Source organism: Macaca fascicularis, chromosome 19 (genome assembly GCF_037993035.2).
Source record: "Macaca fascicularis isolate 582-1 chromosome 19, T2T-MFA8v1.1".
In the NCBI taxonomy this organism is placed as follows: Eukaryota; Metazoa; Chordata; class Mammalia; order Primates; family Cercopithecidae; genus Macaca; species Macaca fascicularis.
This window is the reverse complement of record NC_088393.1, coordinates 44925515-44952971: the sequence shown is the minus strand read 5'-3', so window position 1 is coordinate 44952971 and position 27457 is coordinate 44925515. Positions and strand designations below refer to the sequence as shown.

Here is a 27457-nt window from a genome sequence, read left to right as displayed (position 1 = left end):
CTGGCGCGCGGGGGCTGCCGGGAGCCGTAGGCGCACTGCCGCGCTGCCTCCTAGGAACCGTAGTCCACTGGTCGCCTTCATGCAGCTCCAGTCTCTAGAGCACTTCCGCAGCCCCGAGGGGCGTGAGGGAGGGAGGCGTGTCTCCTGCAGACTCCAGCTCCAGAGCTGCGCTGCTCACTCCGCCGGGGCGGTTTCTCCTTTCTCCTAGCCCCGTCTGCCTCCTCCCTTCTTTCGGCGGAACCTCTCTTTCACTCTCTGCCAGGCTCGAGTCACTCACCCTTAGGACGCTAGTCACTCTTCCCCCAGGAGAAGTGGAGGAAGCGGAGCAGTGAGCTAGACCCCCCGCGAAGGGGGTGGTGGAGGAGGGCGTCGATGCGCGCTCGCGCACGCGCGCTCGCCGGCAGACCCCGGCCTAAATTGCCGCGGGCCCCCGCTGAGAGGATTTTTTTTCTTTCTTTCGAGCGCGCGCCCATGCGCACGCGCGTTCAGACCCCTGGCCTCGGGGAGTCCGCTGGCTGCGGGGTTGGGGTCTAACCGTTCTGTGGGCGGAGTCCTCTCGCAGCATCCGCCAGGTAGCTTCTTAGTCGCTGCCCCTAGCTCAAGGAGCGTCTGAGTGCACACACCGTACCCGTCCCTTGTCGGGAGTCCTGTCGCAGGTAACAGGCGCAGCCCATGCTTTGAGACAGAAACGCCCTGCCTCCCCCCGTGCAGGAGGCCCGAGGGTGAAGGGCCCTGGGTGTAGTCGCCTCTCCCCGGCGTAGGCGGCTCCAGAGCTCTGCCTTCGACGGCAGCCACAAGACCCAAGGGCTGCGTAGGGGCCTTGTTATCTTACATTCTTTTGTTGATCACACATTCCTGAGGGTAACTAGTGTTTGTAGAGTACCTACACCTTGGGAAATTTTATCCGAATTTAATCCACCTGCTGGCATAACCCAGCAGCGGAATACCCCTTAACACACACTCCTTTTTTAATGTATATTGCCACGCCTCCATAAGAGTTACCGAGGGAATTGACTGGAATCGCAAGGTCCTCTGGTCGAGAAGCCGTAGTCAATACCCTTTCCGCCTCAGCCTGCCTTCTAGGAAGATTAACATTTGAAGCTGGGAAGCAGATGTTTCTTCCTGGGAGAGCACGTTTTTCCACTCATTCAACAAAAATGGATTAAGCACCTATTCTTTGTCAGGTTGGGTGATTATGGAAACAAGAGAAATCCAGACAGACTGGAGTCCTACTTCAGGGAACTTTCTGTCCAATAGGGATATCAGGCCACCACCAGACTACGGCAATGTAGAGCAATACTACCTAAGAGAAATATACCAGGCACTTTGAGCCACTGAGGCAGGAGGATCACTTAAGGCCAGGAGTTGGAGACTGGCCGGGTAACATAGCAAGACCTCATCTCTACTAAAACTAAAAAACTAGCTAGGCGTGGTGGCATGTGGCCATAGTCCCAGCTGTTCAAGAGGCTGAGTATCGCTTAAGCCCAGGAGTTTGAGACTGCAGGGAACCATGATTGCACCACTGCACTCCAGCTTGGGCGACAGCAGAACCCTGTCTCTTTAAAAAAAAAAAAAAAAAAAATTTATGTGTATGTGTGTATTTATGTGTAATGCAAGCCACATATGCAATTTTAAATTTTACATAAACAGGTAAAATTCATTTTATTTATTATTATTTACTTACTTTTTTTTTTTTTTTTTTTTGCCATGTTGCCAGGCTGGTATTGAACTCTTGGCCTCAAGACATCTTCCTACGTCAGCGTCCCAAAGTGCTGGGATTATAGGCGTGAGCCATGTCACCGAGCTATGAAATTAATTTTAATACTTTAACTCAAATACATCCAAAATATTATTCCAAGTTAGGTTAATGGAAAAATGTTTTCATTGCCTCAGCTCTACATTTTTTTTTCTTTTTTTTTTTGAGATGGAGTCCCACTCTCTCGCCAGGCTGGAGTGCAGTGATGCCACCTCAGCTCCCTGCAACCTCTGACTCCCTGATTCGAGTGATTCTCCTGCCTCAACCTCCCAAGTAGCTGGGATTACAGGCACACCCCCCGACACCCAGCTAATTTTTGTATTTTTAGTAGAGACCGGGTTTCACCATGTTGGCCAGGATAGTCTCGACCTCCTGACCTCGTGATCCGCCAGCCTTGGCCTCCCAAAGTGCTGGGACTACAGGCATGAGCCACCATGCCTGACCTCAATTCTACAATTTAAGTTAAATTAAAATCAAATAAAATTAAAATGTTATGAGGCACTAACAAAGATATTCATTTGCAGCATTAGCTGCAATAGCAAAAGGTTGGAAACCACCCAATGTCCATTAGTAGAAATTTGGATAAATAAATGATAGTTCAGCCACACATTGGAATGCCCTGCAGTTAGTAACTGTTGAGAAATGAAACAGAGTTATATGTATTAACATGACTTAATCTTAAAGCTATATTAAGAGGAAAAAAAAAAGGTGAATAACAGTGTATATAGTATATTATCACTCGCATAAGAAAAATATTTTTGGCTGGGCGCAGTGGCTCAAGCCTGTAATCCCAGCACTTCGGGAGGCCAAGGCAGGTGGATCATGAGGTCAGGAGATTGAGACCATCCTGGCTAATATGGTGAAACCCCGTCTCTACTAAAAAATAGAAAGAATTAGCCAGGTATGGTGGCAGGGGCCTGTAGTCCCAGCTACTCGGGAGGCTGAGGCAGGAGAATGGCATGAACCCGGGAGGTAGAGCTTGCAGTGAGCCGAGATCATGCCACTGCACTGCAGCCTGGGCGACAGAGTGAGACTCTTGTCTCAAAAAAAAAAAAAAAAAAAAAAAAAAGAAGTTGTTTAATTACAGGGAGGATAATAGCTAAGTCATTAGAATAATTGTAAGAAACAAAATAGGCTGGGTGTGGTGGCTGACACCTATAATCCCAACACTTTGGGAGGCTGAGGCAAATGGATTCTTTGAGTCCAGGAGTTTGAGACCAGCCTGGGCAACATGGTGAAACCCCATCTCTACCAAAAGTACAAAAATTAGCCAGGTGTGGTAGCACTAGCCTGTAGTCCCAGCTACTCAGGAGGCTAAGGCAGGAGGATCACTTGAGCCAGTGAAGTCGAGGCTGCAGTGAACCATGATCGTGCTACTGCACTCCAACTGGGTGACAGAGTGAGGCCCTGTCTCAAAATAAATAAGAATTAAAAGATACGTAAAACTCCTGGTTACTACTTTACAACCTAATTAATCCTGGATACTGTCATTACTTCTCAGGGATCCAGGGTAACACTTCCATCCAACAGAAACTAGCCCACCCTGTTAATGTGTTTGTCAGCCTGGAAAATTATTTCTTCCCATTAAGAAAGTTAAATGCATTCCACCCCCAGCCCTAGCTATGCAGCCACCTGAAGGCCAGAATAGCACTCCCAGGCCCTGGGGACAAACTTGGGCTCCTTATCAGTAATGTCATTCAAAGAACCAAGTAAGCTTAGGTTGCCCCTCTGACTTTACAGTCAACTAATTAGGCCCTTCCGATACCAGCTGGACTTTCTGAACCCCTGTCCCCTGCTGGACTTTCTGCACCCCTGTCCCCAAACGTGAGACCACCTGCAAGGTTATATAATCCATGCAGGGCCCTGTCTCACAGTGTGGCGCACTCATCACCTTCCTTTTGGGTGGCCAGGTCTCCTCGTTATATGTACTCAAAGCACTTCATACTTTTCCTTCTTAAAACTGAATTTAATTTGCAATTTAATTTGAGAAAATTAAAAGTTGCAGAAAAGTTCTATGGGATAATATAACCCATCATCTAGAGTTTCCCACTGCAATCCATTTTATATCTCTTCATTGATGACTGTAAGCTCTAGGGAGCAAGAAACCTGCCTGGATCCCCTCACACACACATATAACAGAACACAGTGGAGCCAACTAGTGAGCCAATGGGAGCCCAGGGGCCTGACTGTGTCGTGGAGTGCAGCGCCCCCTAGAGTCAACTCTCTTTAACAAGACAAAACTCGTGGGAGGATTGCCTTTCCTCAGGCCATCACGAACACTATGTACCTTACAGTGGACTGATGCTAAGAAAAGGAATATAGTTCCAGTGTCAACATCAGTCATGGACCTGGTTTGTCTCCGCAATCAGCAGGAATAACATTCGTTGGTCCCAAATACCCTTCACGCTAAATTGGCCACAGAGCTTGAATTCTCCCATTAGATGATCTTTGCGTTAAGATATTAAACAATCGCCATCCTGGCTAACACGGTGAAACCCCGTCTCTACTAAAAAAAAATACAAAAAAAAACTAGCTGGGTGAGGTGGCGGGCGCCTGTAGTCCCAGCTACTCGGGAGGCTGAGGCAGGAAAATGGCTTGGACCCGGGAGGCGGAGCTTGCAGTGAGCTGAGATCCGGCCACTGCACTCCAGCCTGGGAGACAGCGAGACTCCGTCTCAAAAAAAAAAAAAAGATATTAAACAATCGGCCGGGCATGGTGATTCACGCCTGTAATCCCAGCACTTTAGGAGGCTGAGGCGGGTGCATCACCTGAGGTCAGGAGTTTGAGACCAGCCTGGCCAACATGGTAAAACTCCGTCTCTACTAAAAAAAAAAAAAAAAAAAAAAAAAATTAGCTGGGCATGGTGGTGCATGCCTGTAATCCCAGCTACCCAGGAGGCTGAGGCAGGAGAATCACGTGAACTCCGGAGGCGGGGTTCGCAGTGAGCTGAGATCCCGCCATGGCACTCCAGCCTGGGCGACAGAGTGAGACTCCATCTCAAAAAAAACAAAAAATAAAAAGTAAAAGATATTAAACAATCAAGACTGTTGGGATTAAAGCATCTGGAGCTCACTACAAACTTGCTTTTAAGGACAGGTACTGGGATTAGGGAGTTGAATGTCATCCTCTGAGGCTAACCCAAGGAAACTGGTCTATGATGTGCGAAAGAGTAGCAAATAAATAAATAAGAAAATAAACATAAAGGGCCAGGTGCAGTGGCTCATACCTGTAATCCCAGCACTTTGGGAGGCTGAGGCAGGCGGATCGCTTGAGCCCAGGAGTTTGAGACCACCTAAGCAACATAGTGAGACCCTGTCTCTACAAAAAGTTTTTAAAAAATTAGCCAGGCATGGGGGTGCATGCCTGTGTTCCCAACTACTCAGGAGGGTGAGGCGGGAGGATTGCTTGAGCCCAGGAGTTCGAGACTGCAGTGAACTGTGACTCCACCACTGTACTCCAGCCCGGGCAACAGAGCAAGACTCTGTCTCAAAAAAACAAAACAAAAAAAACACCCCATAAAATTAAATAAACATAGAGATTTGGGGTTTGAAAGTCCTCCTTCTCACTCACCACCTAGAAATATTCCCTGAAATAGTCCCAACCAATTGCTCTTTGTAGGCTGGTCAAGAGAAGTGGGACCCAGTGGAGATATTTGGAATAATGGGAAGTGATGGCAGTGACTGCAAATTTGCTACAAATGACTGCTCTCTCAGCAGCTCTGAGGCCGCAAGAAGGGGCCAGTGGGGTAACTCTGAGTTGTGGTGGTTGTTTGGTTTTTTTCTGGTGTTTTGTTTTGTTTTGTTTTTGAGTTGGAGTCTCACCCTGTCACCCAGGCCGGAATGCAGTGGTGCAGTCTCGGCTCACTGCAACTTCCGCCTCCTGCAACTTAAAGCAATTCTCTGCCACAGGCTCCGGAGTAGCTGGGATTACAGGCACCCTCCACCATGCCTGGCAAATTTTTGTTATTTTTAGTAGATACAGGGTTTCACCATGCTGGTCAAGCTGGTCTTGAATTCTTGACCTTGTGATCCACCCACCTCGGCCTCCCAAAGTGCTGGGATTACAGGCGTGAGCCACCGCAACTGGCTTTTTTTTTTTTTTTTGAGACAGGATTTTGCTTTGTCACCCAGGCTGGCATGCAGTGGGGCCATCATAACTGACTGCAGCCTCAGCCTCCTGAGCTCAAGTGATCCTCCACCTCAGCCTCCCAGATACCTAGGACTACAGGCACATGGCACCACGCCTGGCTACTTTTATTTTTTTGTAGAGACAGGGTCTCACTATGTTGCCCAGGCTGGCCTTGAACTTCTGGCTGCAAGCGAGTGAGCCTCCCACTTTGGCCTGGGGTAACTCCCATAGGGGCCTCCACTGCTGTGCAGGATCTGAAGCAGATCATCTGGAGCCTGAAAGGTGTTCAGAATGAGCAGCAAGTGCAGGGTTGAGTGGAACCGAATGGAGACAGCTATCGCAGGAGGGCAGCATGCAGTTTGGGGAGCATGGAAAGAGACAGGATGCTGTGTGCTGCCAGCCAGTGCCAAGTTCCCACTGTGAGTGGATTTGTGGATCAGAGAGCCTTCTTAGCATCAGCCAGCAAAACCTCTTCCTCCTCTGATATAGTGGAAGAATCCTGAACTGTGGATTGGATCTTAGTCTTTTTTTTTTTTTTTTTGAGACAGAGTCTTGCGCTATCACCGAGGCTAGAGTGCAGTGGCGTGATCTGGGCTCACTGCAACCTCTGCCTCCTGTGTTCAAGCGATTCTCCTGTCTCAGCCTCCCGAGTAGTTGGAATTACAGGCGCCCACCACCGCGCCCGGCTAATTTTTGTATTTTTAGTAGAGACGGGGTTTCACCATGTTGGCCAGGCTGGTCTCAAACTCCTGACCTCATGATCCACTCGCCTTGGCCTCCTAAAGTGCTGGGATTACAGGCGTGAGCCACTGTACTCGGTGGATCTTAGTCTTGATCTGCCCTTTGTAGACTTAAACACATCCCTTTTCCTCTTTGAGTTCATGTTCCTCTTTTGTACAACGGAGATGATGATATCTGCCTCTCAGGATTCTTTCAAGAACTAAGGAAATGATTGATGTTGAAAGCTTTTCCTTGGGCTCTCACCCACTGTATGCATGTGAGATGATGATGATGATGATAAGTTTTGCCTGCTGCTTTCCCCCACCGCAAATCCAGTGAGCAAGTCTCTGTGCGGCTTAGCCATACCAGAAGGTGGGTTCTGCTGACCTAGGTTCAGGAAGCCCAGGCCAAATGACTTGGGACTCCACCAGTTCTCTAAACCAGTGTTTTTCACACTTTGGTTATTGTTGAAGCAAGGTGCAACAGTTCATGCCTGTAATCCCAGCGCTTTGGGAAGCCGAGGCTTTGGGAAGCCGAAGCTTGAGGCCAGGAGTTAGAGACCAGCCTGGACAGCATAGTGACACCCCCTTATCCCTACCCCACCCCCACTCCCATCTCTACAAAAATGGAAACAAAAAAACAAAATAGGCCAGGCGTGGTGGCTTATGCCTGAAATCCCAGCATTTTGGGAGGCCAAGGTGGGAGGATCACTTGTGACCAGGAGGCCAAGGTGGGAGGATCACTTGTGACCACTTCAGCCCGGGTAACACAGTGAGACCCTGTCTCCACAGAAACAAAACAAAGAAACAAAAATTAGCCAGGTGTGGTGGCACATGCCTGTAGTCCTAGCACGTGGGAGGCTGAAGTGGGAGGATCACTTGAGTTCTGGAGCTCTGGAGTTCAAAGCTGCAGTGAGCTATGATGATGCCACTGCACTACCGTCTGGGCAACAGAGCAAAACCCTGTCTCTTTTTCTTTTTGAGACTGAATCTCACTCTTGCCCAGGCTGGGGTGCAGTGGTACAATCTCAGCTTACTGCAGCCTCCGCCTCCTGGGTTCGAGTGACTCTCTTGCCTCAGCCCCCTGAAGAGCTGGGATTACAGGCGCCTGCCACAACGCCCAGCTAATTTTTGTATTTTTAGTAGAGACGGGGTTTCACCATGTTGGCCAGGCTAGTCTCGGACTCTTGACCTCAGGTGACCTATCCTCCTCAGCCTCCCAAAGTGCTGGGATTACAGGCGTGAGCCACTGCGCCCAGCCAAAACCCTATATCTTAAAAACAAAACAACAACAACAATAACTAATTGATGGGCCTTAATCTCAGAATTTCCAATTGAGTAGGTCTGGGGTGGAGCCCAATAATTTGCATTTCTAACAAGTTCCCACTATTTCTCTAAACGGATGAAGTTCTTCTACATCTGGCAGGCAAGGTTGGCCTCCGTTGCCCTCTGCTGGCCAGACCATAAATTTAACTGTCATGTTTCCAGAGCAGCTGAAAAGCACAAAGTTTGAGTTGGAAGGAAATAGAGTGGTCACCTGTCTGAGAACTAGGCCAGCCTACAAACAGAAGTCGTGTTTGTCACTACAGGGTATGCTTAAAAGGGTTTTCACATAAATTATTCTATTTAATCTTTGCAGCAATCCTGTAACATAAGCAACAGTGGCATTTTCATTTTACAAATGAGGAAAAACTAGCCCATTTTCCCACAAGTAGTAACAGATTTCCTGACAGAGGGGGTATGTTAAAAGTAATTCACTGTACAACCAGGAAAAGTAGAGGTTTGTCCTCATGAAGGCCAAAGAAAAGGGAACGGGGATGAGGACAATGAACAGCAGATGTACCTCCTGTAAGAGAGCTACCTGAGGCCGGGCTTGGTGGCTGATGCCTGTAATCCCAGCACTTTGGGAGGCTGAGGTGGGTGGATAATCTGAGGTCAGGAGCTCAAGACTAGCCTGGCCAACATGGTGAAACCCCATCTCTACTAAAAACACAAAATTAGCCGGGCGTGGTGGTGCATACCTACAATCCCAGCTACTCAGGAGGCTGAGGCAGGAGAATGGCGTGAACCCAGGAGGCAGAGGTTACAGTGAGCCGAGATTGCACCATTGCACTCCAGCCTGGGCAACCAGAGCGAAACTCCATCTTAAAAAAAAAAAAAAAAAAAAAAAAAAAAAAAGGAGCTACCTGATTCCACATGGTCAGGGAAACCTGCAAAGCCAAATGGCTGGATCCTCTCTCCATATGTGCTAGCTGGAGCTGACTCTTAGTCCTGGGTGCCCTATATCTCCATTTCCTATTTCAGCAGTCAGGCTCCAATGCCAGTAGAATCACCCAGGGAGCACATTACAAGTGGAGGTTCCTGCGTCGTACTTCCATGGTTCTGATTCAGTAGGTCTAGGGGAGGAGCCCAGGAATATGCATTTTGACACCTACAGGTCGGTGTTATGGCTCACACCTGTATTCCTAGCACTTTGGGAGGCTAAAGCTGGAACCCAGCTTCAAGACCAGCCTAGGCAACAAAGCAAAACCCCATCTCTACAAAAAAAAAAAAAGTTTGAAAAGTTAGCCAGGCATGGTGGTGCATACCTGTGGTCCCAGCTTCTTGGAAGGCTGAGGCAGGAGGATCACTTGATTTTTTAAATATTTATTTATTTATTTATTTTGAGACAGAGTCTCACTCTATTGCCCAGGCTGGAGTGCAGTGGCGTGATCTCGGCTCACTGCAAGCTCCGCCTCCCGGGTTCACGCCATTCTCCTGCCTCAGCCTCCTGAGTAGCTGGGACTACAGGTGCCTGCCACCACGCCCAGCTAATTTTTTGTATTTTTAGTAGAGACGGGGTTTCACTGTGTTAGCTAGGATGGTCTCGATCTCCTGACCTTGTAATCTGCCCATCTCGGCCTCCCAAAGTGCTGGGATGACAGGCATGAGCCACCACGCCCAGCTTTATTTTTTTTTAAACTTACCCCCAGGTGGCCAGACAGCAGTGGCTCACACCTGTCATCCCAGCACTTTGGGAGGCCAAGGTGGGTGGATCACCTGAGGTCAGGTGCTCAAGACCAGCCTGACCAACATGGTGAAACCACATCTCTACTGAAAATACAAAAGTTAGCTGGACGTGGTGGTACGTGCCTGTAATCCCAGCTACTCGGGAGGCTGAGGCAGGAGAATCACTTGAACCTGGAAGGCGGAGGTTGCAGTGAGCCAAGATTGGGCCACTGCACTCCAGCCTGGGTGACAGAGTGAGACTCTGTCTCAAAATAAATAAATTAACTAATTAAAATTAAAAAAAATCAAGTGATCCTCCTGCCTCAGCCTTCCAAGGAGCTGGGACCACAGGCACGCACCAGCCTGGGTGACAGAGACTCTGTCTCAAAAATAGATAAATAAATAAATAAAACAAAATAAAACTTACCCCCAGGAATGCTGGTTCAGGAGGTCCGGGGACCATACTTTGAGACCCCACAGTCTTCACAAAATGCTCTCCGGACACAACACAAAATGTGAAGGACTATTATTTGCCTGTGAGGGTATTCTTTTCCAGCCCCCTCTCGGTTTCTCTGCTTCTCTCACCCATTTATGTTACTGGGTTACAATAGGAAGGAACACGCTAAGATTCACTCCCCATTTGCTGTCTCCAGGCCTCAGTTTTCTCATCTATAAAATGAAATAATGCCTACCTTACTGGGCTGTAGAGTGGATGAAATGAGAAAGTATGTCTTGTGCACAGTTCCTGACTTTCAGAAGGTGTTCAATAGACATGAATTCATTGTTCTTGCCTTCTGATTCCTAGCTTCTCGGAAAGTGGCAGTGACTAAGCTGGGCTCTTTTGGATTCCCACAGGTTTTTAAGCAACGGTCCTCAGGAGGGCCAAGGGAGTCTCATGGCGACATCTTCCCCCAGGCTCATTCCCCTGTGGAAAGATTTAAAACTCCTCCTAAATGACACCATAAATGAAAGCAAGGTAATGTATACGTAGGACACAAACACATCATAGGTTGGCTGCTACCCGTCTTAGAGTCATGAGCATTTCAGAAGAGCCACAGATTGTCCTTGAGAACAGGAAGCAAACAAGGTATATTATAAAGATAGTCATCACCTTAGCAGGAGGTAGGCCATCAATTTCCATGAGTCACAGACTACTCGCAAGGACATTTTCATAGTGGAAAGTGGACACTCTGAAGCACTGTCAGAGGAACTGACCTTCTGGAAAGAGAGTTTTTCTATTTTTTAATTTTATTTATTTTGAGATGCAATCTCGCTCTGTCACCTAGGCTGGAGTGCAGTGGCGCAATCTTGGCTCACTGCAACTTTTGCCCCCGGGTTCAAGTGATTCTCCTGCCTCAGCCTCCCAAGTAGCTGGGACTACAGGCACATGCCACTATGCCCGGCTAATTTTTTGTATTTTTAATAGAGATGGGGTTTCACCATGTTGCCCAGGCGGGTCAGGCTGAGCTCCTGAGCTCAGGCCATCTGCCGCCTTGGCCTCCCAAAGTGCTGGGATCACAGGTGTGAGCCACCGCACCTGGCTGAGAGGTTTTTTAAAACAGAGGAGGAGACACCAGAGAGAACAGTTGCCAATCTCAGTTTTGCTATGGTTGGCTCTGCATAAAACGATCCCAGGCCGGGCACGGTGGCTCAAGCCTGTAATCCCAGCACTTTGGGAGGCCGAGGCGGGCGGATCACGAGGTCAGGAGATCGAGACCATCTTGGTTAACACGGTGAAACCCCGTCTCTACTAAAAAATACAAAAAACTAGCCGGGCGTGGTGGTGGCGCCTGTAGTCCCAGCTACTCGGGAGGCTGAGGCAGGAGAACGGCGTGAACGCGGGAGGCGGAGCTTGCAGTGAGCTGAGATCCAACCACTGCACTCCAGCCTGGGCGACAGAGCGAGGCTCCGTCTCAAAAAAAAAAAAAAAAACAAAAAACAACGATCCCAGGGCCAGGCGTGGTGGCTCATGCCTGTAATTGCAGCACTTTGGGAGGCCAAGGTAGGTAGATCACCTGAGCTCAGGAGTTTGAGACCACGCTGGGCAACATGGTGAAACACCATCTCTACTAAAAATATAAAATATTAGCCAGGTGTGGTAGCCTGCACCTGTAGTTGCAGCTACTCGGGAGACTGAGGCAGGAGAATCGCTTGGAACCCAGGAGGCGAAGGTTGCAATGAGCCAAAATCAGGCCACTGCACTCCAGCCTGGGGCCACAGAGCGAGACTGTGTCTCAAAAAACAAAACAAGGCCGGGCGCGGTGGCTCAAGCCTGTAATCCCAGCACTTTGGGAGGCCGAGACGGGCGGATCTCACGAGGTCAGGAGATCGAGACCATCCTGGCGAACACGGTGAAACCCCGTCTCTACTAAAAAAATACAAAAAACTAGCCGGGCGAGGTGGCGGGCGCCTGTAGTCCCAGCTACACAGGACGCTGAGGCAGGAGAATGGCGTAAACCCGGGAGGCGGAGCTTGCAGTGAGCTGAGATCCGGCCACTGTGCTCCAGCCCCGGCGACAGAGCGAGACTCCGTCTCAAAAAACAAAACAAAACAAAACAAAACAAAAAAAATTACAGGATCCCAGATGCATGTTTCATAGCACATACTCTATCACCGTGGGATTATATATATATGGTATAAATGCTTGCCCTCCGTCAAATTTAAAGGCCCGATAGGGTGTCCCGAGAGTCTCACTTAGTGCAGCTTTAAGCTTCAGTAACTTAGAGCTGCACTGATGCACTGACTTTGGGAGACTCTGCTATATTCCATGTGGGTGTAAGGTGATGTACTTGCCTGACTATTCTGTTAAAGATTGTGTCTTTATGGTACATGTACCTTCTAGACACAAGCAAGAATGTTAGAGGGGGTTGGATGCAGTAGCTCATGCCTGTAATCCCAGCACTTTGGGAGGCCAAGGCGGGTGGATCACCTGAGGTCTGGAGTTCGAGACCAGCCCGGTCAACATGGTGAAACTCCATCTCTACTAAAAATACAAAAAATTAGCAGGGCTTGGTGGCGTGTGCCTGTAGTCCCAGCTACTTGAGAGGCTGAAGCAGGAGAATCGCTTGAACCTGGGAGGCAGAGGTTGCAGTGAGCTGCGATCACGCTACTGCACTCCAGCCTGGGCAACACAGTGAGACTCCATCTGAAAAAAAAAAAAAAAAGGAATGTTAGAGGGCAGGCATGGCTAACTTCATGTTGAAAAGAACATCATTTTCCCCGTGTTCACACTATAAAATTTGCACACAGAGGCTCTGTAGGGTTGTGTTCTCTCCTGCATTGGGGGATTTGTTACATGCTTGTGAAGTATAGCTGTCCCACAGGTGATAAGTTATGCACATGTGAGTGTAACAGGAGTAGGTCCTTCGGGTGGGAGGCATGACTTTGGGAACTCCTCCAATTGTGACTTATGCGAGAATATATTTAGTGCCTCTGTGCCCTAGCCTCTTAGTTTATGCCACACCTCTCTCCAGCAGCCTTCAGAAGACCCAAAGAATAGCCTAATTGTGCTGAGCGACCGGTCCCAGATACTGTTCAAAGAGTCTCGCTATCCTCAAAATATGCCATGTGTATGTTATTACTTCAGTGATGCCCATTTCTTCACCTCCCTCTCTTGGGTGACATCGAGCACAAAAGAAATACAGGTAAGACTGCCTTTCTTCCCCTTCTTGGCCCATTCTCCCAGGGCCATGCCCACATGGCTCTTAGCCCAGATTGACAAAGGAAGATATTCCCCATGAATTAATGTGGTCTGGAACCAGAAATCTCTCCTCATCCTTTCTCCAATTATAGTCACCATGTTGAGTGGGTTGTATGGTTCCCCCGAAGTAAACCAAGGTTAGGAAAAGGGTCCTAGGCTTCCTGCCTCTACTGTATTTCCAGTTCCCATCACCAAGGGATAAAATCACTCTAGAGTCCTCCAACTCCTCCTTCACACAAAACATGGGGAAATAAGGGAATATTCTGCACTACTATCAGTTCTAGGCAGTTTCTTTTCTTTTTTTTTTTTTGTTTTTTTTTTTGTTTTTTTGTGTTTTTGAGACGGAGTCTTGCTCTGTCACCCAGGCTGGAGTGCATTGGCTCACTGTAACCTTTGCCTCCCGAATTCAAGCGATTCTCCTGCCTCAGCCTCCTGAGTAGCTGGAATTACAGGCGCCGGTCACCATGCCCAGCTAATTTTTGTATTTTTAGTAGAGATAGGCTTTCACCATTTTGGCCAGGCTGGTCTCGAACTCCTGACCTCAGGTGATCCACCTGCCTCGGCCTCCCAAAGTGCCAGGATTACAGGCATGAGCCACCGCGCCTGGCCTAGGCAGTTTCCATCTTATTCTCTTCTAGGCTGTAGTGTGGATGAAGAGCAAAACTGAGGACATGATTGAGAAAAGAATATTCTCCATGACTGAACGATTGCCACCCATCCAGTCCATGGTCCACACAGGTTCCTTTCATATCCTCGTGGTCTACTGTGGTGACCTGATCCTGCGACTCTTTGGGGACCACTTTCGGGCATTCAAACCCCTGGGTAAAGTGCACTGCCGCTTCAACATCAGCTGCCTCTGCTATGACCCGGAAATGAAGATGCTTCTATCTGGCGTCCTGGGAGCAGTGGTGACCTGGGTCATTGAGCGAAGTGGCACGGGCCTCCATATAGCCCACATGATCTCCATGCCAGGTGATGAGCTGGTCCAGGACATCGTGCTGAATGGTCCCAATGGCTCCCTCCTGGCCCTGTGTGAGACGGTGGTGAGGGTCCTGATGCGCCAGGGCAAGGGTCAGCTGGGAGAGGTAAAGAGGTTCATGTCCACCAGCAGCGGCTCCTCCATCACCTGCTGCTTCACTTGTTTTGATCAGGGCTTTCTCTATGCTGGAAACCAAGCTGGGGAAATCCAAGTTTGGAGCCTCCAGCAGGGCCATCCGCTCCATAGTTTCCAGGCCCATCACTCAGGAGTGATCTGTATCCGCAGCCGACCAGAGGCCCACACCCTGCTAACAGCTGGCAGTGACAGCCTAATCAAGGAGTGGAACCTGACTTCAGGGAGCCTGCTTCGGCGGCTAGAGCTTGGCGAGGAGCTGTACCGGCTCCAGTTTATTGACAGCATTACTTTCTTCTGCCAAACTGCCCATAGTTTTTCCTTGCGCCGCCTGCCCTGCTTCTACAGCCTCTTCAATGTCTGTGGCTCTGCTCCCCAGCAGTTGCGTCGGGTCTACTGTGGAAATAACTGGTTCCGGATCCTGTGTACCACTGAGGATGGCTTGTTGCGCTTTGTGTCCCCAGTAACAGGGGACCTTCTGGTTATCACCTGGCCCTTCTCAATCGTGGACCGGGCTGTGGATTGGGCCTACGACCCAGGTAAAGAGGAGCTCTTTGTAGCAACAGGCAGCTCAGAGGTTCTGGTATTTGACACAACCCGCTGCCCTTGCCCAGCCAAGTATCTTCTAGGCACCTCACCAAATTCTCAGGACTTTGTACAATGCCTGGCTTATGGGCATTTCAACTTGGGGCGGGGTCTAGAGGGACTGATATTCTCTGGGCACCAGAGTGGTGTGATAAGAGTGCTCTCCCAGCACAGCTGTGCTCGATTAGAAAAATTCATGCACTTTGGTGCTGTACTGGCACTCTCCACGCTGTCTGGAGGGATTTTTGGTGGCGAAGGAAACTCTCTGCTCTGTTCCTATGGAATGGATGACTATGTGCACCTGTCAGAAGCTGTGCTTGATGGGGTCAGAGTACAACTGCAGCCTCTCGCCAGCATCCTCAGCAGCTGTCACCTAACACATCTGATACTCTTGCCCAAGTCTGTGGGTGCCATCACAGAGACAAACTGCCTGCGTCTCTGGAAGTTCCATGATTTTATGTCCTCTGGGTCACAGAATGGCTTGAAATTCATAGAAACACTGCCTCTGCACCTGTGTGCCATCACATCCTTTGATGTCTGCCTCTCCTTGAGTCTTTTCGTCACAGGTTCTGCCGATGGCTCTGTTCGGATCTGGGACTTCCATGGCAGACTCATAGCCATTCTGGACTCATCACTGCACTTTGGCCCACTCTGTTTTGCAAATGACCGGGGTGACCTGCTTGTGACTTTTAACCAGAGTCTTTACCTAGTGTCCTGTTTAAAATTGCTTCCCCCAGCCCTGCTGACTCGCCTTTCCTTTATGAGCATATCAGATGAAGTACTGGAAATCCCTAAGCCTTTCATACCAAGCTTCTTCTTCTCCTTTGAGACCATGTTTGTGCCCAAGTACATCTACCTTGGAAAAGCACAACAGAAATTAGTGGGTCTGGAGAACCTTGTCAACAAGCGGGCCATTGCCTTTGACCATTCTGTGCCACATGTGATAGAAGAAGATGAGGAAGGGAGCCCAGTGTTACTGCGTTCCTCCATGCATTATTCTTTGCAGGACATGGAAAATTGGACGCAGATGAGTAAACGTTACCAACGCCATTATGTGCTTCCTCCCCAACTACAACTGACTAGCTGGGATGGACTCAACCCCTATCAGATATTGCGATACTACTTTGGTCATGGGCGGGAATGGCTTTTTGCCCCTGATTGCTATATCCCCAATTCAGTGATTCGTGCCCGTCTTTGGCCAGAGGGCACCCCAATATACCTACAGTGCAACCTGCATGCACCCCAGCGGGAGCTGGAATGGGACAGGTCTCAAGAATTCTTTTTCTGGCAGAGCAAGGTAAGAACTGTAAGTAATATAGAATATCCAGAGAAGGAGGATGAACAATTCCTAGAAATGAGACTTTCCAAGGATATAACCTACGGCGTCCTTACAGATGGAGCAAACCGAAGTTGGCTGGGAAGAAAGATGAGTGAAATAGCCATTAATAGCATGATTGAGACAATGCTCAATATTATGGTCCATGCTTCCTTGCTGAAGTACCAGTACTGTGTTGGTGCACTAGGGCAAATCTTTGCCTCTTACCAGGTGTCTCCAGCCCTACGCTCTGAGACAGCCCGTCGGCTACTGGATGATACAACCAATTCCAACCCGCTGATCCGAGAACTAGCTTGGGAAGGGCTGAAGCGTCTAGGAATGATTACTCATCTTTTTGCCATGCCTCTGGCTCAGGGATTAATGGACAAGGATGAAAGAGTGAGGGTCAAGACTCTAAGCCTCATGTCTGAGATTGGAATCCACTCTAGGACCTCACTCTTACAGCTGATCCAGAAACAAGAGACTTTTCGGGAGATGCAGTACGTTTGTGCTTCCCTCAATTCTTCACCCCATTCCCCATTTCCCCCTCCTTTCCTTTGCTATTTCTTCATCCCTGTTTATTAATTCTTCCTGACGTTTCTTCTTTCTCATAGCCTTTGCTCATTCCTAGATGACTATTCTTGACAATCCCCTATTCACTCCTCCTCCTCCTCCTCTTCCTTCTTTTTTTGAGACAGGGACTTATTCTGTTGGAGGCTGGAGTATAGTGGTGCGATCTTGGCTCACTGCAACCTCTGCTTCCCAGGCTCAAGTAATCCTCCTGCCACAGCCTCCTCAGTAGCTGGGGCTACAAGCATGCACCACCACACTGGCTAATTTTTTGTAGAGACAGAGTCTCACTATATTGCCCAGACTGGTCTCAAACTCCCGGGCTCAAGCAATCTTCCTGCCACCTTGGCCTCCCAAAGTGCTAGGAGTACAGGCATGAGCCACCACACCTGGCCTGCTCACCCCTTTCTCCATTGCTTTTCTTATATGTCCGCTACCTCTTCAAGTTCCATTTTCATCCTTTTCTCCTGTTTCTACAGCCTCCAATACAGATCACTCCATTCATTGCCATCTTGGCTTCATAGATAGTTTCTTTTGTCTCAGCCATTGTTTTCCTCTGTATATGCCGTCTCTCTTGGCCACTTTGCCAAGCCTCCTGCCTGTTCCACAGCCGTTTTGTTCTTCCCATTCTCCCTTTTGTTCCTGACTCAGCATAGTCCTTCTTCTCCTTTGACTTTCATAGGCAGGAGATGATCGGGGAGGAAACTCTAGACCATCTGCTGGGGATGCGGGCCACAGATCTCCAAATCCTTTCCACTCAAGTGGAGCAGAGATTGAATGAAGACCTGACTCTGTCACATAGAGATGAAAAGCCGGCTTTTTCTTTAGATGTCCCAAAGGCTTCTGAACTTAAATCCTTCTCCGTGAAACCTCCTACAGTTTCTGAAGAACCTGAAGTGGCCGTCAAGCACAGCAAAGGCCACAGACGAGGCCGAGCAGTGGTCAAAAAGCATAGTATGTAAGGGGTAATCTGGTCCATGCCTCAGGGTCCTCAAGAGGCAGGGTAGTTAGTGTTAAAGTGGATCAAGAGATACTAGGTGGGCTGGCCAGACACAATGGCTCACGCCTGTAATCCCAGCACTTCGGGACGCCGAGGCGGGTGGATCACTTGAGGTCAGGAGCTTGAGACCAGCCCGGCCAATATGGTGAAACCCCGTCTCTACTGGAAATACAAAAATTAGCCAGGCATGATGGTGGGTGACTGTAAACCCAGCTACTCGAGAGGCTGAGGTGGGAGAATCACTTGAACCCAGGAGGTGGAGGTTGCAGTGAGCCGAGATGGTGCCACTGCACTCCAGCCTGGGTGACAGAGCGAAACTCCATCTCAAAAAAAAAAAAAAAAAGAGATACCAGGTGGGAAGAGAGATAAGTGGAAAGGTCTCATCATAGAAAAGGCACTCTCGGATGGGGGACTAGGGGAGGGATAACATTAGGAGAAATACCTAATGTAGATGACAGGTTGATAGGTGCAGCAAACCACCATGGCACCTGTATACCTATGTAACAAACCTGCATGTTCTGCACATGTATCCCAGAACTTAAAGTATAATTTTTTAAAAAGTGTACAGATAAGGAAATGACAGTGTATTCATAAAATGAAATACTACTGTGATAAAAAAGAGTGATACATGCAACAACATGGAAGAATCTCAAAAACTGTTGAAAGAAAACACAAAAGAGCACATTTTTAAATGATTCTATTTATTTGGAATTCTAAAAAAGGCAAATGAATCTACAGTCACAGAAAGCAGATCAGTTGTTGCCTAGGGCCAGGGATTAAGGGTAGATAGATGTTGACTGGGACACTATGTAGGAGGGAATTTAGGGGGATAATAGAAATGCCTTATATCCTGATTGTAATTGCAATAGTTACAAGAGTGTATACATTTTTCAAACTCATCAAATTGTTTGCTTAAAATGGGTATATCATATGTAAATTATACCTCAATAAAATTGATTTTTATGAAAGCAATGAAGAAAAAAAAGACTTTCTAAGGAAGGATCCACTCAAACTCAGGAAGACTCTAAGGCCTAGCTCTCTAGGATTTGGCAGGAGTAGGGGGCTAGGAATAAAGCAAAGAGATGCTTTTTTTTTTTTTTTTAAGGCCTCAGTTCTCTTTGTTGCTACTTCTTTTATGACAGTTCTTCTTAGCTCACACCTAATATTTGGAAAGGTTTCATTTAGTTCCCCATACTTTGCTTACCTCCACCTCTCCATTTTTCCTACAGGCCGAAAATGGTTGCGGGGTCTCAAGAAGACGAAAGAGAGAGACTCTAAACATATGATCACTGAGCCAGGCCTCTTAGAGGATGAAAGTGGGACTGAGGCCGCACCAGTTGAGATGGAGGAAGCATCCGTCCATTCCAAATGGTCTTCAAGCACCAGTGTAACAAAGCTCTTAAAAGATGTTGACTCTCAAGAGAAAGATATCTCAAAGGATCACGTTGCATTGACCCTGAAGATGCTGCGGAAAATACGTGACAAAAGAGACAAGAAAGCAAGAGCTCGGAAACTCAAAAAGAAGCACAAGAAGAAGGGAAAAGAAGCCAAAGTTATAACTGAGAAACCTACACCTCCTGTAATGGGACAGCCAGTTACTAAAAAGGTTAAAATTCTAGGGCGCGGAGCCTCAGGAATATCTGGCCGCAGGTCAACCGCTGGAGATGGCTTATCATGGCGGGACGATCTGTGTCGTCTTATGACCCTGAGGATATCTGGTTCCCAAATAAAAATGTCAGAAAATCTAAACACTGAGCTAGTGACCTTTGCTCAGGAGATGCTGGTAGATAGGCACCCCAGTTGGGAACTCTTTCAGGAGATCTGCCCCCTGTTGAAGAAAGAAAGTAAAGTTCTGCTTGAGGACCTTGATTGGGATGTAGTCCCGCCAGAGGAGAAACCAATTTTTATCCATGAAGGAGCAATTAGAGAGGACATGATACAAGGTGTGACAGAAGAGGTGATCAGACACGAAGTGATGCCAAGGGAAGAAGAACAAGCACAAAAGAAAGCAAAAGACATGCCGGCCTTGGAGGAAACCCAAGTGATTTTGAAAAAGGGCAAGAAAAAGAAAGTTATTTTTTTAGAACCAGGTGATGTAACCATGGGAAAACAAATATCAAAGAAAGAAAAGAAGAAAACCTTTCAGAAGTCACCTAAGCAAGAGAGGAAAGCTGTCCAGCAGGAAAGAAAAGTAGGAAAAACAAAGAGGGAAATGCCCAAAGAAGAGAGGGATATGAGTGAGGAAGTGAAGGAAATGGCCACACTAGAGGAGAAAGTGGTTGAACAAGAAGGAAAACCGGTTATGATTGAGAGGACATCGTCTTGGCAGGACTGGAAAAAGTCCTGGGATGAGTGGAAACAGGCCCATGGTGAGACAAGGAAATCCTGGAAGGCATGGAAGGAAGACTGGGAGAAGAGGCTTCTTCAGGAAGAGGAGAAACTACACCAGGCTGGAGAGAAGCTATCCCCGGAGGAGGAAATGCTTCAGGAGGACAAGAAGCTGAAATGGGAAGAGTGGAAACAATTCTGGGAAAATATGTTGCAATCTGAATCCAAGGAGCAACTGTACAAGGATGAGGAAGAAGTGACTTTGGAGGAAGAAGTGACTTTGGAGGAAGAAGAAGTGTCTCGGAAGGAGGAAGAAAAAGAAGAGCAGGTCACAGAAGAGCAGAGACAGATCCAAGAAGAACACAAACGGGCCAGAATACACAGGAAACAAGCCCGAGCTGAAAAAAAACGAGCCCAAGAAGAGAGGAAATTAGCACAAGAAGAAGAGAAACTTGCACAAGAAGAGAGACAGTTGGCCCAGGAAGAGAGAAAACTGGCCCAGGCGTATGTTAAAATAACCAAGGATGACAGGGAAATGGCCCACGCAGAGGGTAAGTTTGCCCAGAAAGAGGCAACACTGGCCCAAAGAGGGGAGAAGCTAAGCCAGGAGGTGGAGAAATTGGCCCAGAAAAGGAAGAAACTGTCCAAGAAATGGGAGAAAGTGGCTAGAGAAGAAGAGAAACTAGCAAAGAAAGAAGGGAAACTGGCCGAGGTAAAAAACATATTGGTCCAGAAAGTGGAAGAACTGGCCCAGAGGGAACAAAATCTGGACTGGCAAGAAAAGGAGCTGGCCCAGGAATTGGAGGAACTGGAATGGGACATGGAAGAACTGTCTTGGAAAGAAGAGGAACTGAATCAGGAAGAGGAGAAACTGATTGAGGAAAAGAAGAAGCTGGCTGAGGAAGAGAAGACATTGATCTGGCAAAGGGAGAAACTGTCTGAAGAAGAGACAAAATTGACCCAGGAAGAAGAGTTGCTGATCCAGGAAGAGGAGAAACTGGCCCAGCACAAGGAAAAAATGCCTGAGGAAGAGGAAAGACTGGGACAGAAAAGGGAGCAATTGATTAAGAAGAAGATGAAACTGGCCCAGAAAAGGGAAAGATGGATCAACAGCATGGAAGAACTCACAGAGAACAAGATGATACTGTATCAGAAGAAGAATCTGGCTCAGGAAAAGAAGAATCTGGCCCAGGAGAAGGAAAAATTGGCTCAGAGGAAAGAGAACCTACTCTATAACAAAGAAAGACTCACCCACAGCAGAAAGAAATTAATGCAAGTAAAGAACAAATTGGGAATGTTCAAGAAGACACTGGCTCAGGTAGAGGAGAAGCTGACACAGGAAGAGGAGACCGTGATCAAGAAGAAGGAGAAAATGACTGAAACAGAGAAAAAATTGGTCCAAGTAGAGGATAGTCTGGCCGAGAAACAGGAGAAATTGGCCCAGGAAAAAATGAAATTAGCTCTGGAGAAGGCAATGGTCCAAGGAAAGAAACGGCTCAGAGGAGAGTTGGATATTGTTAAGGAAAAAAAGGCATTGAACCTGGAAATGAAAAGACTGGCTGAGGAGAAGATGAGACTGGTTGAGGGAAAGGAAACACTGTCTAAGGGAGAGACTCCAGAAACTTCAAGACAAAGAAAAATGACTAAAGTTGAACAAGAACTACTTGAGAGGAAATTGTCACTACAGGAGAAGATACTGCTACATGAAGACAGGATACTGGCCATGGAGGAAAGGGAAATTGCCAAAGGAAAACTGGAATTTACTAGAGGACGGAGAATATTTGCCCAGGGGCAACGAAAGTTAGCCAAGGCTGAAAGGAATTTGATTAAAAAAAAGGAGAGCCTTTCCAAGGAACCAGCAAAACTAAACAAAATCTTAAAGGCACTTCAAAGACTAACCAGGGATGAAAGGAAACTAACACAGGAAGAAATAAAAATGACAAAGATAAAGAGGTCACTCTTTGTTAAGGAGAGAAGACTGAGTACAGAACAGAGTAAGCTGGATATCAAAGAGTGGGATTTTTCTGAAAAACGATCAGAACTGACTAAAGATGAGAAGAAACTGGCTCGGAAGCAGAGAAAACTGGCCAAGGAAATGAGGAGAATGGTAAACAGAGAAGAAAAAATGACTGAGGAAGAGAGCAAATTGGCCAGAGAGCATTCAGAAGTCATACTGGATGATGAAGAGGAAGGAGGAATAGAAGAAGAAGAGGTAATCCCATTCCTTAAACGAAGGTGGAGAAAGAGGAAAGAGGCCAAGAGAGTTGATAAACCAAAGGAAAAGTTTTCCAGTCAAGTGGATGAAGTGGAAAGTGAAGAGCATTTTTCTGAAGAAATGGAAAGCCTGTTAGATGAACTAGAGAAGCAAGAGAGTTTGTCTTCTGAGGAGGAGGAGGAAAGGGAGGAAGAGGAGGAAAGGGAGAGAGAAGAGGAGGAGGAAAGTGAGGAGGAAGAGGAAAAGGAGAAGGAGGAGGAAGAGGAGGAGGAGGAAGGGGAGGAGAAGCAAGTGGAGAAAGAGGAGGAGGAGGAGGAGAAAAAAAAGGAAAAGAAGAAGGAGGAGGTTCAGGAGAAGGAAGAAGTGTTTGAGGAGAAAGAAGAAATTACGAGTGAGGAAGAGATAGAAAGTTTGAGTGATGAGGAAGAGGAAGAGGAGAGCAGCTCATTGGAAGAAGAAATGGACAGGGAAAAAGATACCTTAAAAAAAGAAAAACTATTTAAGTTACAAGAACAAAGAAGAAAGATCCTAAGAGAAAAGGAAAGAGTCCTTTCCATTGGAAAAGGAGTTCCTCATGTCAAAGATGGGGCTGTAAGACTGGGAGTTCTAAAAAGCCCTTTGAAGAAACTGATGTCAAGAGCTCTGGAGATGAAAGAGAAAATACCAGTGCCAGTGCCAGAGGAACAAATATCCTGGGAAGATAAAAAGGCCACAGTAGTTGAAATACCCAGGAAATTCTCAGAGACAATGGATAAAGAAAGAGAAGTGATGGGAAAATATGAACCCATACCTCCACATGTTTTGGGTACAGTTTTAGAGTCCGAAGCACGGGACTTAAAGACCCCATTTATGTCCCACATATTAAGGAGGACCGTGGAAGGTCAGGAACTCCAACACAAGCCACTAGGTGCCTGGTGGAAGTGGTTTCTGCAGCATCCACCTCTGATGGGACAGACTGAGGTACAGTTACCTCTCTCCCAAATCCCGGCTAAGGAACAACATGCAGATGAAATCCTCTCAGATGTAGAGTGGATCCGCCATGTCCTAGAACGAATGGAAGCAGGAGAACAGCTTTCCAGGGATGGTTTCCACAGACTATGCCAGCTGCTCAAAGACCTCGTCTCAAAGGGAAACTTAGAATGGCTGAATCTGGCCAAACTTGAAGCCATCGTGTACCGTCACAAGCAGGCCCTGGAGTCACGAGGCACAAGGATCTCAAAACCCACTAGAGAGTCTATGAGTCCAAAATACCGGAAAGTGATTCCTCCTATAAAAGCAAAGGAAAAGGAGAGCTGGCCAAAACCTTTGGCTGTCCCCACACAAAAGTACCCATTAGCTACCGAGAGGATTCCAGACCCAAGGGCTAAAAATTGGCATCTTCTAGGAGAGCCTTACAGAAGTGAGAGGGCACAGCAGATAGCCATTGCTCACAAGGAGATGGAAATGCAATACTTTTATCCTGCCACAAGAGACATTTTTCCAAGTGCCCATGCCTCTGTGGAAAAACAAACCCTGGCACTGATGTTTCAAAAGGACTTCTGGGACTTTAAGGATAAACGCAGGTTTCCCAGATTGCCCAAATTAGAGAAGAAGAAACAGCCCATTTCTAAAAAGAAGGAAGAGTTGCCTTTGTGGGAGACGTTTGTGGCACTGTACTATGTTTTGCGGATGCTGCAGCAGCGATATGCAAAAGACAGCACTGCTTGGATGGAACAGTTCCACCAGCTCATGGACCTGTACCAACTTAAGTCCCCCAGAATCCAGAAGCTGCTTCAGGAGCTGCTAATGAGAGAAGAACCTCAACCCCAAGAGATCATCTATGAAGAGGCCCTAAAAGCCACAGAGCTAGTTCCCGGGGAACGGCTGTTCTGCTGCCTGTTTTGTGGCAGTTCTCATACTTGTAGAAGTCCTCAGGAGTTTCAGGGTGTGGTACCCCTCCCTTGGCAGAACTGTGTGCACACCATCCTTCCCGTGGGCATTGCCCGGTATGGGATCTTAGAACTTGCCTGGAAAAGCCTGCCGGAAGCTGATCTTCATCTCACCAAGGCATTGACACACACCGTTGCTCCCACTCTCTAATTTGGGACTGACTGGAGGTTGGGACTTTTCATTGCCAAGTGGAGAAAGGCCTGGTCACCAGGATCTAGACCTTCATCTCTCTCTCTCTCTTTTTTTTTTTTTTTTTTTTTTTTTTTGAGATGGGGTTTCACTCTTGTTGCCCAGGCTGGAGTGCAATGACGTGATCTCAGCTCACTGCAACCTCCGCCTCCCGGGTTCAAGCAAATCTCCTGCCTCAGCCTCCCGAGTAGCTGGGATTATAGGCATGAGTCACCGTGCCCAGACCTAGACCTTCATCTCTAGGCCCACACAGAGGTAGGGCCAGGTCGAAGCCCTTTCCCAGCTCTGGAAACACAGCTTCTATATGTGGAATAAAGAGGAGGTTCTTGTTTGCAACAAGCAATTTGATGTGTTTTTTCCCAGCAAACTTTAGTTCCCCAAGAAGGTAGCCAGGGAAACAACTTACTCACGTACTCCTGAGATGGGGGGAAGCTTCCCAAAAGACAGGGGTGCCCACTGTGTGGATGTGTTGAGGCAGACAAGTCTGTCCTTGTTCTCTTCATTCCTTCCCACCATCCTCCCCAAGCACTCTAAGAAGGAAAGTACCAGACACAAAAACTAATATATATTTGGCACGAATTTGAGAGGTATTGATATGGTGGAAAGAGAATGGGCTTTAGAGTCAGAAAATGCAACATTTTGTCCCTTAGTATTTGGGGTCCTACAGTGGGGCTGACTCTATTTTTCTGTTTGTAGTTCTGCATGCTGATGACTTGAGTTCCAGATAGCAGGAATGGTGGGTGTTGAGGAGATTCTCAGAGTAAAGGAATAATCTTCAACAAGTTTTAGCCAGTACCACCTCCACCTGGTGACTTCATCACTGGATGGCACCAAGGGGTGAGGCCATCTGAGGTTGAAGCCAAAAAAAAAAAAATAGAGTTTAGGCTAGGTATAGTGGCTCACGCCTGTAATCGCAGCACTTTGGGAGGCCAAGGTGGGAGGATCGTTTGAGCCCAGGAGTTTGAGACCAGCCTGGGCAACATGGTGAAACCCCATCTCTACAATTTTTTTTTTTTTTTGGAGTTGGAGTCTCACTCTGTCACCCAGGCTGGAGCGCAGTGGTGCAAAATTGGCTCACTGCAACCTCCGCCTCTCGGTTCAAGCGATTCTCCTGCCTTCGCCTCCTGAGTAGCTGGGATTACAGGCACACGCCACCATGCCTGGCTAATTTTTGTATTTTTAGTAGAGACAGGGTTTCACCACATTGATCAGGCTGGTCTCGAACTCCTGACTTCGTGATCCACCCACCTTGGCCACCCAAGGTGCTGGGATTACAGGCATGAGCCACTACACCTGGCCTGTTTTTTAAATAGCTAGGTGCAGTGATGTGTGCCTGTTGTAGTCCCAGCTACTCAGAAGGCTGAAATGGGAAGATCACTTGAGCCTGGGAGGTTGAGACTGCAGTGAGCCATGGTTGTGCCACTGCACTCCAGCCTGGGCAAGAGCAAGACCCTGTCTCAAAAAAACAAAACAACAACAAAAAGAAGGAAGCTGATGTCCCTATGTCTTTCACTCCCTTTATTACTATCTAGACATGGAATTTGGGTAGGGTGATAGAATAAGAATTTGGAAAACTAGGTGTAGGCTCAATTAGGCCCCCCCAGTTACTTAGGGACCTTCCCTCTAGCAATTAAGGAGACAAGAGTTAAAGCAAAAGGAGTAGGCCGGGTGTGGTGGCTCACACCTGTAATCCCAGCACTTTGGGAGGTCAAAGTGGGTGGATCACTTGAGGCCAGGAGTTCAGGACTAGCCTGACCATCATGGTGAAAACCCATCTCTTCCAAAAATACAAAAAACTTAGTTGGGCATGGTGGTGTGTGCCTGTAATCCCAGCTACTCAGGAGGCTGAGGCAGGGGAATCACTTGAACCCAGGAGGCAGAGGTTGCAGTGAGCCAAGATCGTGCCACTGTACTCCAGCCTGGGCGACAGAGCGAGACTTCATCTCAAAGAAAAAGAAAGGGGGCAGTAAAGTTGTCACTGTTTTTCCCTGATCTCCTCTCCCTGCCATGGCAGAACGGCCTCTTTCCAGGTCAGCTGAGGCTTATTGCTGCTTCTAAAAAGTAGCCCATCGTTGCCATTTGCCACTCCCCACCCCAATCTCTCTTTTGTTATCTTACCTCCTCTACCTCTTTTTTTTCTTTTGAGGGGAAGCAGAGGATAGAGGGCAAGAGAACATTCTGAGAAGTTAGATTCACCTCAGAGGCCAAGGGCAATAAGTGTCCTTGCTCTGCAATTGGGCTCTTCCATGTCAGACTACATGTCAGACCATGCAGAATAGGTGAGAGATGGCCAGGCATGGTGGCTCACGCCTGTAATCTTAGCACTTTGGGAGGCCAAGGCAGGCAGACTGCCTGAGCTCAGGGGTTCAAGACCAGCCTGAGCAACATGGTGAAACTCCATCTCTACTCAAATACAGAAAAAAAAAAAAATTAGCTGGGCGTGGTGGCAGGCACCTGTAGTCCTGGCTACTTGGGAGGCTGAGGCAGGAGAATTGCTTGAACCTGGGAGGTGGAGGTTGCAGTGAGCTGAGATCGTGCCACTGCACTCCATCCAGCCTGGGCAATAGAGTGAGACTCCATCTCAAAATAATAATAAAATAAAAATTAAAAAAAGAATATGTGAGAGCTGTGGGCTGGGAGTAGGAAGCCTCAAAAAGGATGATTCACCTGACAGCCAGGCAAGGCAGCAGGAGTTAAGGATAGCCCAGCTGGCTCTGCAGTCTTGACCTGAGTCATTTCTCCTTTTGGCCTCTGTCTGTGTCAAAAAAAGGATAGTGCACAAATCACAAATATGAGGCATGAAAGAGGAGCCATCACTACAGATCCTATAGACATTTACAAAGATAAGAGACTACTATGAACAACTCTATGTCTGTACATTTGACAATGCAGATGAAATGGATAATTTCCTTGAAAGATCCAGA

General features: G+C 47.7%; 1 protein-coding gene across 1 annotated transcript; it reads left to right on the top strand.

Annotated features, from left to right (window-relative positions):
* The first annotated feature begins 475 nt into the window (after positions 1 to 475).
* WDR87 (WD repeat domain 87) lies at positions 476 to 24802 on the top strand. The gene is made up of 6 exons (XM_015441296.3): positions 476 to 656; positions 10447 to 10567; positions 13065 to 13235; positions 13930 to 16802; positions 17555 to 17826; positions 19102 to 24802. Exons 2-6 carry the CDS (start codon positions 10487 to 10489, stop codon positions 24492 to 24494), a joined length of 8790 nt encoding a protein of 2929 aa, XP_015296782.3. The 5' UTR covers positions 476 to 656; positions 10447 to 10486; the 3' UTR covers positions 24495 to 24802.
* Positions 24803 to 27457: the final 2655 nt, after the last annotated feature.

Bases quoted from the DNA above. Each gene is read 5' to 3' on its own strand.
- WDR87 (XM_015441296.3), top strand. From the start codon at position 10,487: ATGGCGACATCTTCCCCCAGGCTCATTCCCCTGTGGAAAGATTTAAAA. The intron at 16,803-17,554 runs GTACGTTTGTGC...TGACTTTCATAG, and splicing joins GAGACTTTTCGGGAGATGCA to GCAGGAGATGATCGGGGAGG. The intron at 17,827-19,101 runs GTATGTAAGGGG...TTTTTCCTACAG, and splicing joins AGCAGTGGTCAAAAAGCATA to GCCGAAAATGGTTGCGGGGT.